This window comes from Chlamydotis macqueenii, chromosome Z (genome assembly GCF_036417535.1).
Source record: "Chlamydotis macqueenii isolate bChlMac1 chromosome Z, bChlMac1.mat, whole genome shotgun sequence".
Classification (NCBI taxonomy): Eukaryota; Metazoa; Chordata; class Aves; order Otidiformes; family Otididae; genus Chlamydotis; species Chlamydotis macqueenii.
This window is the reverse complement of record NC_141593.1, coordinates 9,673,100-9,688,736: the sequence shown is the minus strand read 5'-3', so window position 1 is coordinate 9,688,736 and position 15,637 is coordinate 9,673,100. Positions and strand designations below refer to the sequence as shown.

Sequence of the window (15,637 nt, the reverse complement as noted above, 5' to 3'; positions counted from 1 at the left end):
TCATTTTTCTCAAAAATTCTCTGCTCAGGTCTTGGATGAAATTATTTCCAATAACTTTTGGCCTCCCTGAAACACCATTATTTCAGTGAACTTACTATTTCTCCAGTAGAATTCATTGGAGTCTATTTACCATTCTTTCCAACTTAATGCTTTCTCCAAAAGCCTATGTTTCCTCTATTTCTATTCTGGATCATTAATGCCAGGATCAAAGTGAAACAACCCCAACATCTGCTTTAGCATTAAAGATCCTGGAAAGCAGGACAAGATTTTTTTCCACCTTCTTCACCAGGATGGTCGACTGTACTAAAGTGATACCACTTCACAGCGTATGAGATGCTCATTGTCACCTCTCCTAAGGCAAAGGATGCTGCCTTCACACTGCTTCCAGCCTCAGACAGGAATTAAGAACAGGCACCAGCTATAGTTACCTGGCCTAATTCCAGGTATCTGGAGTTTTGCCTATCTGGCAATGAAGCAAAGCCCTGTAAGATTGTCTTATGTGCGGTTTTCAAAGGAGAAAGAATGAGAACATGGGTCCTAGCAGAACCATCCTACTGGTGCGAGAGAAGAGAAACATCCAAAGCTGAAGCCCCTTTACCTTGCTTGTCTCCTGTGAGAACCCATATCTTAATATTGGCTTTGGCAAGAGTCTCAATTGTCTGTGGGACTCCGTCTTGTAACTTGTCCTCAATCGCTGTGGCACCTAGCAGCTTAACAGAAAATAGCAGGGAACTGGTAAGTCTTCCCATTGCGAGCAAAAGAGAAAGCATTAAACCTCCAGGTAGCTACTCAAGCAAACACAAATTAAATCCAGGAATAAGGTTGTCCTGATTTTCATTCTTCCTCAGCAAATTTACTGTACAGAATAGAGCTCTGATCCTACAAATGTCTCTAATCCCCCAGGCTCAGACGGATCATGAACATGCATGCAATTATTTGCCAACATGCTTGCAGGCCTACAGGTCTGCGTTCCTCCACGTGTCCCCTTCACAGCAGATAGAGCTTTAGCTGAGGGACAAAGACAGCTGTGGATCTGTGTCCCCAAACCTCCATATGCATCCTGTAGTGTGGAGCTTGCTCTCAGCGATATTGTATTGCAGCTGTCATATGGCTGCTAAACATCTTCTCCAGCCTACCATAGACCTGTCCCCACCCCTGCTCCACACTGTCACAAAATTAAATCACAAACTGCTCAGTCACAAATCTTCATTATTTTAAAGTTACTGCTTTTTCTGCATTTTGGACCTACTTGGTGGCTTTAACCTCTTGTCAAAGGGACATGAAGGTTTCACTGCTAGCTCAGGTTTAGACAGCATCTGCTACCACCTACCTCCTGCTGTTGGGAGACTAAATTCAGAGGTTGGTTTTAAACCCAATATCCCTTTTGACTTCCTGGCATGTTCATCTTTCATCAGCTATGAGTGTTATCAACCCAGACAACAGCTCTGATGGAACTTCTCTATAGAGTCCTCAAAACTAGACAACCTATATTTTACAGAAGTAGTCCCTGGTCCAGCTCGCAAGAGCTTAAATGCTTGTAGCAGACAAAGCCATCTCCTGGGAGCACCTGCTCATCCTTGGCAGCCTGAGTCTCAGCTGGAAGCCCAAAGACGGACACTGTTGTCAAATATGTCCAGGAGGAGAAAACAAGGACTTGCATCCCCCACAGTCATTGTCTTTCTGGAGCTGCAGAAAGGCACAATAATATTGTTGACAGGCCTTTGCCTGTCTGCCCATGACCTGGTGTAAGAGCATCAACATGACTATGATGCTTGGCAGTCCTCTACATTTCCTGGCTCTCACACCCATTCTCTGTCACAAGCCAGGCTTTCCTACACGCACCCTCTGTCCCTCTCTGCAGCATCTTCAGGAAGCAGACTCACTCCTGTATAGAGTATGGAGAAGGGTCTGGTGTAAAAAGTGTTTTCTCCTGAGCCACGCTTCTTCCTGCTGTGAGTCTGTGACCTCTTCTCTACTCAGGCTGTGAGCTTCATAACCCTTTCTTGCAAAGCAGATGGCTCCTTCACCTTCTAAACCTCCATGTCTTTCCTGCTTTGGACACAACCCACACAGCATTTGCACGATGCTTGCTTCTTCCCAGACCCTGCTGGCATCCTGAGCTAATGGAAGGAGCAAGGGTGCAGCTCCCAGGATTTCTGGGATTTCAGGAAAGCACTGCTGTGAGTGCAAAAGCTGAATTGCTTCCCCTCAGATCCCACACGTCCTTTTCATTCATTATTCACAGGTCTAAACACAGGCAGACCCCCCAGGGCATTCAAAAAGCTGTGACAACACTCAGGGAGAGAAGAATGACTGGAAGATCACAGTTTAGCCCTATTTCAAATTGACAGATACATGTTCATGGACATATCTCCACATCCTTCCCAGGGCTGCAAGAACAAAGAAGAGTCTCTGAAATGGAGGAGCACTGGGGATTATTCACTGCCTGCCATTTCAAAGGCAGGAAAATAAATGGATCAGCCATTTGCAGATACAAAGGACAGCTATGAAATATTTCTGTCCACGTCACCTCCCTTAGGCTCTAGTATGTCACTTCATCACGAGAAAGCTACTCTGACACCCACATGAGTTAAAATAAAACCATTCCCCTGCACTGGTGGCTGACACCCCAGTTACAGGCTCCCGACGGAGGTGCCAGTGAAAACCCAGGACTGCCATATTCCTATCTGCTCCTGTCACACAACCCACTGAGCTGTTTGCAGAACAATGTTTACTGAAGTCACACTTAGCTGTTTATTGACAAACCACCATCCTCGCTGCCTCCCCCAGAGCTTGGCCCAGATTCCCTAAAACACCGACCATTAGGTCTTTTTCAATCTCTTCGTATAACTCCGACAACTTATCTTCCCGTCCTTCCAAGGCAGTGCTTGCTTCATGGTGACGCCTGATCCAGTCCTGAAAGTAGTCTTCATCCAGGTTTTTATAGGCCACCACAAGTGTCCTCAGACCTTCACCAGCAAACTCCTGTGAGACAGTGGTGAGCCAGAATAGGTCAGAGAAGAACAGTTTGCTCACCTGGGCTTACAAAAGAACTTCTGAAAGCAAATAGCTATTTTAAAAGCTTCTTGCCTAAAGTCTGCAGAATGTAGACCACAAACCTTGGTGTGTTTTTAAAAAACTATTTCCAGACCATTTTATAATTGCCATGCACAGTCTGTACAAAGAAAAAAATTCAAAAGAGCTTTCCTACTTTCTATCTCTAAGGCTTTATATTAACCAGGTAGTTGTTTCCCGGGCTCATATTTCTCAATGTAAGGTTCAGAATAGTGAGATCTAAATAAACACTGAACACAGCCTTGAATTTTGGACCTGGGCTCAACATGTTTAGTGTACAAATGCTGGCTGAAAGGCATCGTGTGAGCACAATCAGTCATGACATCCCAGCAAGTCCTTATAACTGTGCTTTCTGCAGATGTATGACTGACGGTATGGCTCTCAGTGTTTGATGGAATAACAGAAATCCCTTTGTGAAAATGGAGGTGTGCCCCAAGGTTTGGAGTAAAGGTGCATCAGGAAGAGGCTACATCTACAGCTCAGCTCTGCCCTTTCCTTCACCGGCAACTTTCTCTGATTCCCCGAGGCAATGCGTAGAGATGTTTGTGCTACTGCACAATCTCTCTGGCAAAGCTTCCTCTTTTCTTGTGCTCTGCACTCTACCAGCAGGATCTAGCATCTCCTCTTACAAGGAGGAGTAAATATTGGCCAGACCGTCCTCTTGGGTGAGTAACCACCTATCAGTACAGATCAGCAACAATGTAAAAGGGCACAAGTTTGAGTGATGCATTTTCCTTGCTGCCCAGTCAATATACTCCAGCCAGCAAGTTGGCTTTGTCGGGGGCCCAGCTGAAGTGTCTCTATACCAATGCACGCAGCATGGGGAATAAACAGGAAGAGCTGGAGATGCATGCACACGAGCAGGGCTATGACCTTGCTGGTATGATGGAGACGTGGTGGGATGACTCGTATGACTGGAGCGTCAACATGGAGGGGTATAGGCTTTTTAGAAAGGACAGGAAGGGGAGACGAGGAGGGGGTGCTGCTCTCTACGTCAGCAACCAGCTGGAGTGTGTGGAGCTCCGCCTGGGGATGGAGGAGGACCTGATAGAGAGCTTATGGGTCAAGATTAGAGGACAGGGACGGACAGGGGATGTTACGGTGGGGGTCTGTTACAGGCCGCCTGGCCAGGAGGACAGAGCAGATGAGGCACTCTATAGCCAGATAGGAGCAGCCTCACGGTCACAAGCCCTGGTCCTCATGGGGGACTTCAACCACCCTGACATCTGTTGGAGAGACAACACGGCAGGGCACAGGCAGTCCAGGAGGTTCCTGGAATGCATGGATGACAACTTCCTCCTGCAGGCGATAGAGGAGCCGACAAGGAGGGGTGCCATGCTCAACCTTGTGCTCACCAACAGGGAGGGGCTGGTGGGGGATGTGAAACTAAAGGACAGCCTTGGCTGCAGCGACCATGACACGGTGCAGTTCAAGACCCACGGGGCAGCAAGGAAACTACATGGCAAGCTCTTTGCCCTAGACTTCAGGAAGGCGGACTTTGGCCTCTTCAGGGACCTGATGGGCCAAGCGCCATGGGAGGCGGCCCTGGAGGGAAGAGGAGTCCAGGGAAGTTGGTCCACGTTCAAGGAGCACTTCCTCCAAGCTCAGCAGAGGTGCATCCTGACGAAGAACAAGTTGGGCAAAAAAGGCAGGAGGCCTGTGTGGATGAGCAAGGAGCTCCTGGACCAACTGAATGTGAAGAAGAAAGCCTATAGAGGGTGGAAGCGGAGACAGGTAGCCTGGGAGGACTACAAAGAGGCTGTGCGAGTGGCCAGCGATCGGGTGAGGAAGGCTGAAGCCCTGACAGAACTGAATCTAGCCAGGGATATAAAAAGCAAGAAGAAAAGCTTCTATAGGTACGTAGGGGACAAAAGAAAGTCGAAGGAGAATGTAGGCCCCCTCCAGAAGGAAACCGGTGTCCTGGTTACCCGGGACATAGAGAAGGCTGAGGTACTCAATTACTTTTTTGCCTCAGTCTTCACTGATAAGGGCTCTTGTCTCACCACCCAAGCTGTGGAAGGCACAAGCAGGAACTGGGAGAATGAAGAACTGCCCACTGTACTCAAAGAGCAGGTTCAGCAACATCTGAGGAACCTGAAGGTGCACAAGTCCATGGGACCTGATGAGATCCATCCACGGGTCCAGAGGGAACTGGCGGATGAAGTTGCCAAGCCACTGGCTATCGTATTTGAGAAGTCGTGGCGGTCTGGTGAGGTGCCCGATGACTGGAAGAGAGGGAACATAACCTCCATTTTTAAAAAGGGGAACAAGGAGGACCCACCCGGGCAACTACAGGCCAGTCCGCCTCACCTCTGTGCCTGGCAAGGTCATGGAGCAGATTCTCCTGGAAACCATGCTAAGGCACATGAAGAGCAAGGAGGTGGTTCGTGACAGCCAACATGGCTTCACCAAGGGCAGATCATGCCTGACCAATTTGGTGGCCTTCTATGATGGGGTGACAGCATCAGTGGACAAGGGACGAGCAACTGACATAATCTACCTGGACTTGTGCAAAGCTTTTGACACTGTCCCGCACGACATCCTTCTCTCTAAACTAGAGAGGCATGGGTTTGATGGACGGACCACTTGGTCGATAAGGAGTTGGCTGGATGCCCGCACTCAGAGAGTGGTGGTCAATGGCTCGATGTCCAAGTGGAGACCGGTCACGAGTGGTGTCCCTCAGGGGTCCATCTTGGGCCCGACCCTGTTTAACATCTTTGTCAGCGACATGGACAGTGGGATAGAGTGCACCCTCAGCAAGTTCACCGATGACACCAATTTGTGTGGTGCCGTCGACATGCTGGAAGGGAGGGATGCCATCCAGAGGGACCTTGAAAGGCTGGAGAGGTGGGCCTGTGCCAACCTCATGAAGTTCAACCAGGCCAAGTGCAAGGGCCTGCACCTGGGTCGTGGCAATCCCAGCCACATACACAGGCTGGGCGGAGAATGGATCGAGAGCAGCCCTGAGGAGAAGGACTTGGGAGTGCTGGTGGATGAGAAGCTTAATGTGAGCTGGCAATGCGCTCTTGCAGCCCAGAAGGCCAACGGCATCCTGGGCTGCATCAAGAGGAGCATAGCCAGCAGGCCAAGGGAGGTGGTTCTCCCCCTCTACTCTGCCCTGGTGAGACCCCACCTGCAGTACTGTGTCCAGTTCTGGGCCCCCAACATAAGAAGGACATGGACAAGTTGGAGAAGGTCCAGAGGAGGGCCACAAAGATGATAAAAGGGCTGGAGCACCTCTCCTGCGAGGACAGGCTGAGAGAGTTGGGGCTGTTCAGCCTGGAGAAGAGGAGGCTCCAGGGAGACCTGATAGCGGTCTTCCAGTACCTCAAGGGGGCCTACAAGAAAGATGGGGAAAGGCTGTTTAGTAGGGCCTGTTGCAATAGGACGAGGGGTAATGGTTTTAAAACAGAGGGAGGTAGATTTAGATTAGAAATTAGGAAAAAATTTTTTATGATGCGAGTTGTAGAACCCTGGCACAGGTTGCCCAGAAAGGTGGTGGATGCCCCATCCCTGGAAATGTTCAAGGCCAGGCTGGATGAGGCTCTGAGCAATCTGATCTAGTCAGGGATGTCCCTGCTTCTTGCAGGGGGTTGGACTAGATGACCTTTGAAGGTCCCTTCCAACTCTAACCATTCTATGATTCTATGATCTGGAAGAAGGGGAGGTGAGAAGATTCCAGCACCTGCTCAGTCCCTTCTGACTGAAACCTCTCAGACTGCGATCACTGCAGGTGTGAATTATATTCAATAAGGTAAGCAGCTCTGTGGCCCTTTACTGATCACCTAAATAATTTGGATCCAAGGCACGCTTGAGTGCATCGGGTGCATGCATTGTAGAATTAACAGTGGACTTAGATGGAATTTAGTTGCCAAAATACAGATGCATTGTGCCATTTCAGGTGTCTCACCTCTCCTGCCTGGCTTCCAGCTCGTACTCCAGAGGAATACAAGTCTTCTGAATGTCCTGCATTATGTTTGCCATTCGTGTCCAGATGTCTTGGATATCCTAGAGCACTTCACATGGCACCTGGTGCCCATGCTTAGGCAACTGATTTGAGATCTAAGTCTTTAGAAATTTATTTCCCTGTCCATTCCCCAAAACAACAACAACAACAACAAAAACCAACCAAAAAAAACCCCAAACCAAAACAAAACAAAACAAACACCCACAAATAAAAAAACACCAAACCCCTAGTGCTTGGGTGCTGCTTCTGAAATCTGAGGCTTTTTCTCAACACAAAGTACATTTCCACACTTGCAGAAGTGGAAACCATCGAATGCAAAGATGTTGTGCAGAAGGAAACACTTACATTCAGGTGTTCTGTGGTCTCCTCTTTGAGAGAGCCGCAGGATGAATGAAGCAGCTCATAAAGAATGGTATCAGCCCCCTTGCAATACAAAGTCAAGTCACCTTCTGGACTCCGCACTATGAGGAAGAGGAAAATAAATGCTACAAATCCCAGACTGAGGTATTTGGGAGTTACAGCACTCCCATCAAAACAAACAAAGGTTTCCAAACTCTACCCAGTTTTGGCAAACTCCCAGGAATCAAGACAAGCTTTGCTTAGAAAATAAGATAATGCAACTACTCGCCACTTTAGTGGCAGCAGCATAGGTAACTGTACCCAGATTGCATTGGTCTTAGCAGATGCTGTGTGGGACTACATGGTTCCTACAGGCAGCACTTCAGGCAGGACATCTGCATTCAAAAGTTAAGAACAACTTGTTCTTAGAGAACTTGTCCTGCCACTTTTATTGCTCCTACCAATAAAGGTACTACCACTCTCTTGCTACCATTGTGATATGCCAATTCCTGAAACATCTGAGGATGTTTGAGTGTTAATAAAGGCTACACAAGGTTTCTTGAGTAATTTCTCCATTTTCCTTTTAGGAAAGTGAGCTTCTCTACTTGTCCTTGCTTTCTCCTTTCCCACTTTCTCAGATTTCACTGACAATTTTAAAGCTAAGTAGAAGAAAAGCCTTTCCTGCATTGTCATGAGGGAAGTAGGATATGTAAAAAGTTTAGTGTCTTCAGGAGGCTGCTCCATCTTTGTGGTCCAGATGTTAAGATGTTCTTCTGCCTGCCTAAGTTAAGTATTTGCCTAGCGCTGTTGCTGTGTAATTGAAAAGTCAAGGCAGCTCAGCACTCATTAGTTAATGTTATTCAGAAGGCATTGCAAAGGAGGTCTCCTAGGAAAAAGCATCACAGCAGAGTGAGGGCCAACCTGAGAGCATAAAAAGTCAGGAAGGAAAGAAGGGAGCAAAGGGAACATACCAATAACAGACATTCGCTTGCGAACATTGTTGAAATCAAGAATAGCCAGGAGTTTGTAGATTTTCGTTTCTCCCATTTCCACGACAGTGATGGTCTCTGGTGTGCGAGCCCGGAACACAAATCCAAAATTTCTGGCAGCAGTGACGAGGGCTCCCTCATCAGGAGATTGGGCCTGATACACCAAGTTACCTGATGTGCAAGAAAAAAAAAGTAATGTGGCTACTGCCTTGTTTCTGAGGCTAAACAAGTACAAAATCAAAGACATTATATAGCAGTTAACCCTTTGCTTTTCTATTGATTCCCAGAAAGCAGCACTAAAAAGCACCTTATGTCCATATGTCTCCATCAAATCCCATCAAATCATCCTCCAGACCAGTGCAAGAGGCCTCCTAGATTCTTTTGGGGTCTTCTATCACTTTTTTTTGGACTCCAACAGGTCTCACTGAGAGGAAAAATTCCTTGGGTTTAACCCCTCTAGTTAGATCTACATGTATTGTTCTCATCAGTATTTTCACCTTATATGTGTCGATCAATGCTTCTAGCCTTTGAAGTACAGTTTTCACCCTATCTGGGATTTCAGGAGACTGACCCAGTACCTGTGGAAACACTGGGTGAGCGGAAGTAATGAGTCTCCAGTGGACACATACTCTATGCTCTTTGCTCTATGGGACTTGGTGCAGAGTAGAGAAAGAGTGGGGCAAGCCACCTGCCACCTCAATGAAGCTGTGGCACCTTTAGCTTCCGCACTCCAGAGATGTGGTGTTTGCAGTAGCGTCAGCTCCACCACAGGAACACACAAGGAGTGGAGGCCCTGGTCCTTCCTCTTCCCATGTGGTATTATCTCCAAATACATTGATTTATGTGTAGCCTTTTACTACAGAAAATCACCAGGGAACCAAAAGGACCAATAAAAGCTTTTGTGGAGAGAAGACATACTGTAGTGCAGGGTGAACATAACCACTCAGTTTGGTGCCTTCAACAGTCCTCACCTTCCTTCTTCTCTTCTGGCATCACTGTGTGACAAAGTGAGAGCAGTCGAAAGAACCTGTGTGTGGCAACATCATTCAGCTTCACAGCTTCAACCAGGCTGTGGTCATAGAAGGCAAACTTCGGATCGGCTAACTGGTTGTATGAGAAATCAACCTTTTCTGTGTTCTGAAAACATATGGGTTGGTGTTAGTTGTGGAGCATATGAGCTGCTTTCATATGCCTGTACACCAGTGTCTGCCCATCATGGTCCCCCTCTCTTCCTTACAGTTACAAAGGGCCCTCTCCTGCAGGGCTGTTCATGACAGAGATTGGTGAGTCTAAGTAAGTGGGAGGTCATGAAAGCTACTGAATCACAGGAGAGAACAGACACTTGAGGAGCCTTTCAGAGCAGCACTCAGGCTGAGAACCTGAGTAGCTAAAGATGCCCCTCTGCACAACAGCAAATGTTGTTTGTACAGGATCCCTGCCAAAGGATTTATATAGGAAAGAAATGCCTGCCTTCAACACATGCCTGCTTGGAGGCATCATGCTTCTGATGTCAGTGGCTGTCTGTGACAGGGGAATGTGAAAGCCCAATTTAAAACAGTTCAAAAGGTTGTGTTCTCCACCCTATTCTCCCAAAGCAAGAAAAAAATCCTGATATGGAAGAAAGATGACAGACAAGTGATGTAAAGGTTCAACTTCACAGGCACTGCCTGTTTTGTCTAAAAACAAGGAGCCTCAAGCAGAGGGGAACGTACTGGAGAAATAGCCAGAAGCTCACAGCATGATGTGTCATGGAGGAATGCACTGCCAAGCCTGCCCAGGACAATTCTGACTCCCGCCCCATCCCCGATGAGCTCAGAGTTTCCAGGATGGGAGTCATCCTTTTGACCTCTGCAAGCTGACATTTAACACTGCAAAAGCACAGATCCTCCACACACACACACTCATCTGCACAGCAAGGTCCAGCCACTGTAACACTGTAGTTGTACGGGCAGCAGGACTCCGCTCCAGCAAGTATCATGGGCAGGAGGAGCTGCTGGGCCTCCAGTTGGCTGGAGACCAGCATGTCTCCCCAAGCAAGTCAGCCCTTTGCCTTTTGCTACCTGAGTGAGAGCCGTGTGGAGGCACAGCACTCGGCACAAATAGTCAATTTCAGTGGGCAATTTAAGTTTTAAATGGCCTGGAAATGAATAATTGGAAGGAGGAGTGAGATTTTCATCATCATCTTGCCATTTGTTACTTGGATTACAGTTTTCAGACATTTTAAAAATCCAAGACGTGGGTTTGTGCCAGCAAGCAGAGGGCTAGAGAGAAATGGAGAAGTCACCCATTTTCACGCTTTCCAATGTCCAGATATCAGAGGAATTTGACAGTGACCTTGTTGTCAATATGAACTGAACTCACGGATTCCCCTCTGAAGCTTTAATTAACTGCCAAGGATAATAAAATTCACCAGTGTCCAAGTTTCCAACAAACATCAATAGCTAAGTATTCAAGAGGAGCTGCGCATGCAGCTAGGATGTCACGTGAAGGTGGGGGAACACTCAGGCTACGGGACCTGCAGGTTTAAACGAGGCTTACTGGAAAGGAATGCAACTCTGGCAATCCTCTGACATCCACAAGAACACGCATCCCTGTTGTCCGGGTCAAGAGCATCAGCTATTGCAGGGTCAAGAACACGAGCTATGCCTGGGTGGGTTGTGCCCACTAGCACTTAGGCAGGCAGGTTCACTGAAAGCACAGATCCTGATAGCACTTCAGCACTTACCTCATTTATTTCTATCCTTTGCCCAGACGCATCATACACATCACCTGCAAGCAAGAAAGACTGAGGTCATAGCCACAAACTCCAGATAGGTGCAGTCTCTGAACTTCTCTACCACAAAAATTGGTTAAAGTGTTTTGAAGATAGTGTCTAATTAAAAAGTTTCAGTAAGCATAAATATCTTGACATGGGCACTGGAGACTGATGATTCATATAAATCAGTTTCTACTTTAATCCATGACAAAATCCAGAGACTGCCAGATGCTTGAAACATAAAGCAGTTACCATAAAAATGATTGGCATTTGAGCAAAGAAGACTTGGCTCAACCCAAAAAGGATGCAGTGATAGGTAGAAAATGAAGATGCTGCCAGGGGATAAATTCTCTTGGACCTTCCGTTTGGAATGTGAGACAAAATACAGCTCCTGGACTGTACTGAGTTTGCAACAATCCCTGGGCAACCACAGAGAAGGAGTTGTCAAAGTTAGTTCTTCCCATGTTTAGGTAGCAAGGCTGCTCTATTAATTTTCCCTGAACTGATTATTTGGTCACAGAAATGGAAGAGAGCTCATCTCCAGGAAACACTACTGAAACTTCTTCTGCCTGAAGGAAAAATTCACTTGGAAGGTCTGGACTGTGGCCAGCCCAGCCAGAGCCAACACTTAATTGAAATAAGACTGAATGACAGTGAATTACATGAATGGTAGGTCCATACCTGCACCAGCAACCTCAACTGTGACCAAAGTCAATTGTAGTGACTGATAGTCCTCACAAAAGCCCTGAGAGTGTAGAAGAAATTCAGAAGTGTTCTCTCCTGAGAACTGCATATCAGTTGATATCCTGGGAACTGTAACTGAGAGGCTTTTGGAGACCTCCTTCCCAATGGGAAACTTAAGCCTTTGTAGTACCTTCCCTGGCAGCAGAACTAATTCATCCTTTCTAGCATGGCTTTCCCAAGTGTCCCTAAGCAGCAAATTCCTAGGAAGAACTCCTACATTCTTAGGAAGAAGTTAATCATTTAGGAAACTATAGGCAATAGACTGTCCGCTTTCTTTCCGCATATTTCCCATTCACTTCTTAAACCCACATGCTATATCTGTGTTAGTGGTGACATCCACTTTTGAAAAGTCAACTAAGGACACAGACAAAATTAACAGACTGAATATTTTTTAACTGTTTAGCAGCACTGATGTTGGCTAGCACAGAATGCTATTTGAGATATGGTGGTCTCTAAAAAGGAAAAAAATATTTATAGGAAGAAATAACTGAAAAAAAAAAAAGACAAGTTTTCTGGCACCATAGTCCATCAGCAGATCTCACATAGGCAAAACAAGCATCAATCTATGAATAAGCTGTAACTAATTTCTCTGGGGGAATCTAACATGTTAATCAATTAGTCAGTTTGTGAACTGTTAGCACCTCTTGAGCAGAATGAAGAAAAGTGCCCGGGGCCATACAATGAACGAACCTTTTAAGTCAACAACTGTTAGGATCTAACAGAGCTAATAACTTTAGTTTCCCTTTTTTTCTTTTTTCCAGCTCCCGACAAACGTTTCTCTCTTCTGGAAGGTGAAGTACGTCAGAGCTAAAAACAAATGACCAGGCCATTGACTAGGTGCCAACGAAAGGTTCAGCTACCTGAACAGGATGTGAAAAAACACTACTCGTGACATCATAAATTGCTGAATCTTCAGTGTAAGAAGCTGATAAAATTTGCAGATAACCTCATAAGGGATGGCTGTTTTCACAAGTGGTTAGGAGGGAGTTAGCTATGTGAGTTATGTGTTATATTTTGGAGGGCTGGCAATACTTGGGTAACCATGTCAATAATATCATAAAAGGCTGAGATTACCTAGGCAGTGATACCAGAAAAAAAAAACAAATTTGTGTATAGATGTAGTAAAATTGGGACCAATGAGGAAAAAAGTAATAAGGTGCAGGTTCTTTGGGACGATACTGGGGCAGAAAAAAAGGAGGTAAAAGGGTGTCAAAAAGGAGAAACAAGGGACAGGAAAATGATACTAAGATATGCAAGTGATGTAATCAAGGCCATCCAGGCATCCCTGATGGGCAGCCCTGCACTTGATCACTGCAGCTTCTTCCAAGATGCTCTCTTCTGGATATCACATTTAGTCTGTGGGGACCAACAGGCATACAATAGAATAAACCTCAGAGAATAAGACAAATAGATAAACATACCATAGGATTTGCCATGGATGGAGCACTTGTTGAAACACATGATGTTCTGAGTGAGAGTTCCTGTTTTATCTGAGAAGATGTACTTGATCTGCCCCAGCTCTTCATTGAGTGTAGTGGTACGGGCCTGAGCCGGCGTGTCATTCAGCGGATAATACATTTTACGGTCCCAGTCAATGTAGAAACTGTTACCTAAGCGTATAATCTCTACACTGGTGAAACAGAAGGAGAAAGTGATGGAATATTCATTAGTTTAAGGGACAAGATCTTTAGCTTTCTCTTCAGCACCATTAGAAGACAACTTTGAAGGAAATGACAGGGTGTACTCATCAGGTCGTCCATAAATGACCTGTAGTAAGCAACGCTGAAGCAAGTCCCACTGAAACAATCTGTTAGGTTTATAGCAAATTCCTTTCCTTTATTTAGATAACAACATCTTATAAATGTATTTTAAGAGCTTCAGAAGTTTCAGACTGCAGGAGCGGTGGGTTTCACTTCGTGCGTTTTCAGGAGTGGTGCTCAGATGGGGATGGTTTCCAGCAGGGCTCTGGGGCTGGGCTGAGCTCAGTGCTGGGGATGAGCACAGCCACGGCTCAAACAGCCCAGAGCTCCGCAACAAGCGAGTTATTGTGTAACTCAATACAACCCAGGGGCTGTATCAGCTTGCAGATGATGTGAATTTCTCTTTGCTGCTGGTGTGACATACTGGACAGGAATGGGATTAACTCCTTATATTTACCAACACAAAAGAGAGTCTCAGTAGCAAAGCTGTCTGAAGAGGTAGGTCCAATGACAAACTATACAAGCCTGCTCAGTCTACACCCCAGCCTCAAGGTTTTGAGAGCATCATAGACTCTTTACCCTACTCTTTACCCCTGCATGCCCATATGCCATAACCAACACAGCACTATGTTTTCTGCGAACTGGCAACATTCACTCTGCTCATGTAGCACCAAGTACTATGGATCCTCCACCTGATGACACCTACTTACCTGGCAAGCCACTCCTCACATGAGCCCTAGAGCCACCTCAAAAGCACACCATTCATTTTATTTGATGGGCAGTGCAAGTGGGAGTAAGCAAGATCCTAAGCGTAGCAGGCTTCCAGCCTTACTCCTGTAGCATCCTACACCTATACCTCCCCTTTAACTGGAAAATCACCCTCTCCTCTTCCAGGGCTCACTGCTGTCCCCACTCCAACCCTGACAAAGACCTCTCAAGGCAGTAGAAATAAGAAAAACATTGCTGTGGTTGTATGCGATGGTCCACAATGGGGTTGTATTTGTGTCTAGGGAAGACGCTGCTCCCAGCTAAGGCAAAAGCTAAACCTCTCCTAAGATGAAATATGAAGAAGGTTCTGGCACATACCTGACGTAGAGCGAAATTGGCACCACTGTGTTTAGAATGATCACGTATGACCAGAACATGAGGAAGCCGGAGTAGGAGGCAGAGTTCACACCTTCTGCCCAGGGCAGATAGACCTGGAAGTAGTAGCCCTTATCATACTCCCAGATGCCATTGCCAATGGCTAAGATAAGACACATCAGTGCTAAAAATGCAAAGATCTGGAAAAAAAAAAATTGTATTTTAGAAACAAGGAATTTATTATGTTCAAGTTAATCAGAAGACCCTAACGAGGTTAGGTTGGACAGTCTGAATCACAGGAAAATGTTCCTAGGGGTGAAGGAGGAAAGACAGCAGCGTTATGACACTTTTACCTCAAGGACAAAATTACAGCATGCAGAGTCTGGGAATCTGGAATCACAAGACCTCAAATAGGTGAGGATTTAAGTTCCAAGGAGACATCTAAACCAGAGTGCTCATGGGCAGCTGCCTACAGAACGTGAAATCTCATTAGAGGTGAGTTGAGCTGTGGGTCCTCAAGCATCTGGCTGTGCAGTTGGGAACCGAAACTGCCTGGAGGACTTCACCTAGCCATTTGCTGGATGTATCATAGTTTTCCTCACCATTTCTGAAAAAATACTAAAGATAACTTGCAACACAGAAAAGCCAGCACTGTGCAGGCTGGAATTCAGCACTGGATATCATTCTGGCGGTTAAAGGAGAGTTAATCACTGACTCAGAATTAATGGTTGCCTTGGTACCTGCCATTACAATCTGATTACATTTCCTTTGAGCAAACAGAAAGCAACGTTAACCACGATGTGTATACTTGGACTTCAGAGAAGCCTATTCCTGATGGCTAAAGCAACCAGGAGAGGAGAAACTGGGAAGAGAATTTAAAAGTGGTACACCTTAGTGAAAACTGGAACTTGCTCAGGAGCACCATTTAATAGACACAAAAACATTACATAGGTTATAAAGCATTTTTGATTAAAAGAAGACAAGA

General features: G+C 46.1%; 1 protein-coding gene across 3 annotated transcripts in view; it reads right to left on the bottom strand.

Moving 5' to 3' along the window:
- LOC104485914 (phospholipid-transporting ATPase ID) overlaps positions 1-15,637 on the bottom strand; it is a 102,508-nt gene that overhangs the window by 38,530 nt on the left and 48,341 nt on the right. For all 3 annotated transcript variants that reach the window (XR_015261503.1, XM_086771294.1, XM_086771293.1), the window contains exons 13-20: positions 14,656-14,852; positions 13,291-13,499; positions 11,096-11,139; positions 9,342-9,507; positions 8,353-8,541; positions 7,388-7,503; positions 2,821-2,985; positions 599-710 (exon numbers count right to left, since the gene is read on the bottom strand). Coding sequence is in view for 2 of the 3 variants with exons in the window: in XM_086771294.1 (XP_086627420.1) it covers positions 599-710; positions 2,821-2,985; positions 7,388-7,503; positions 8,353-8,541; positions 9,342-9,507; positions 11,096-11,139; positions 13,291-13,499; positions 14,656-14,852 (1,198 nt within the window). In the remaining variant the exon portion in view is untranslated. The remainder of the gene's footprint in view (positions 1-598; positions 711-2,820; positions 2,986-7,387; positions 7,504-8,352; positions 8,542-9,341; positions 9,508-11,095; positions 11,140-13,290; positions 13,500-14,655; positions 14,853-15,637) is intronic.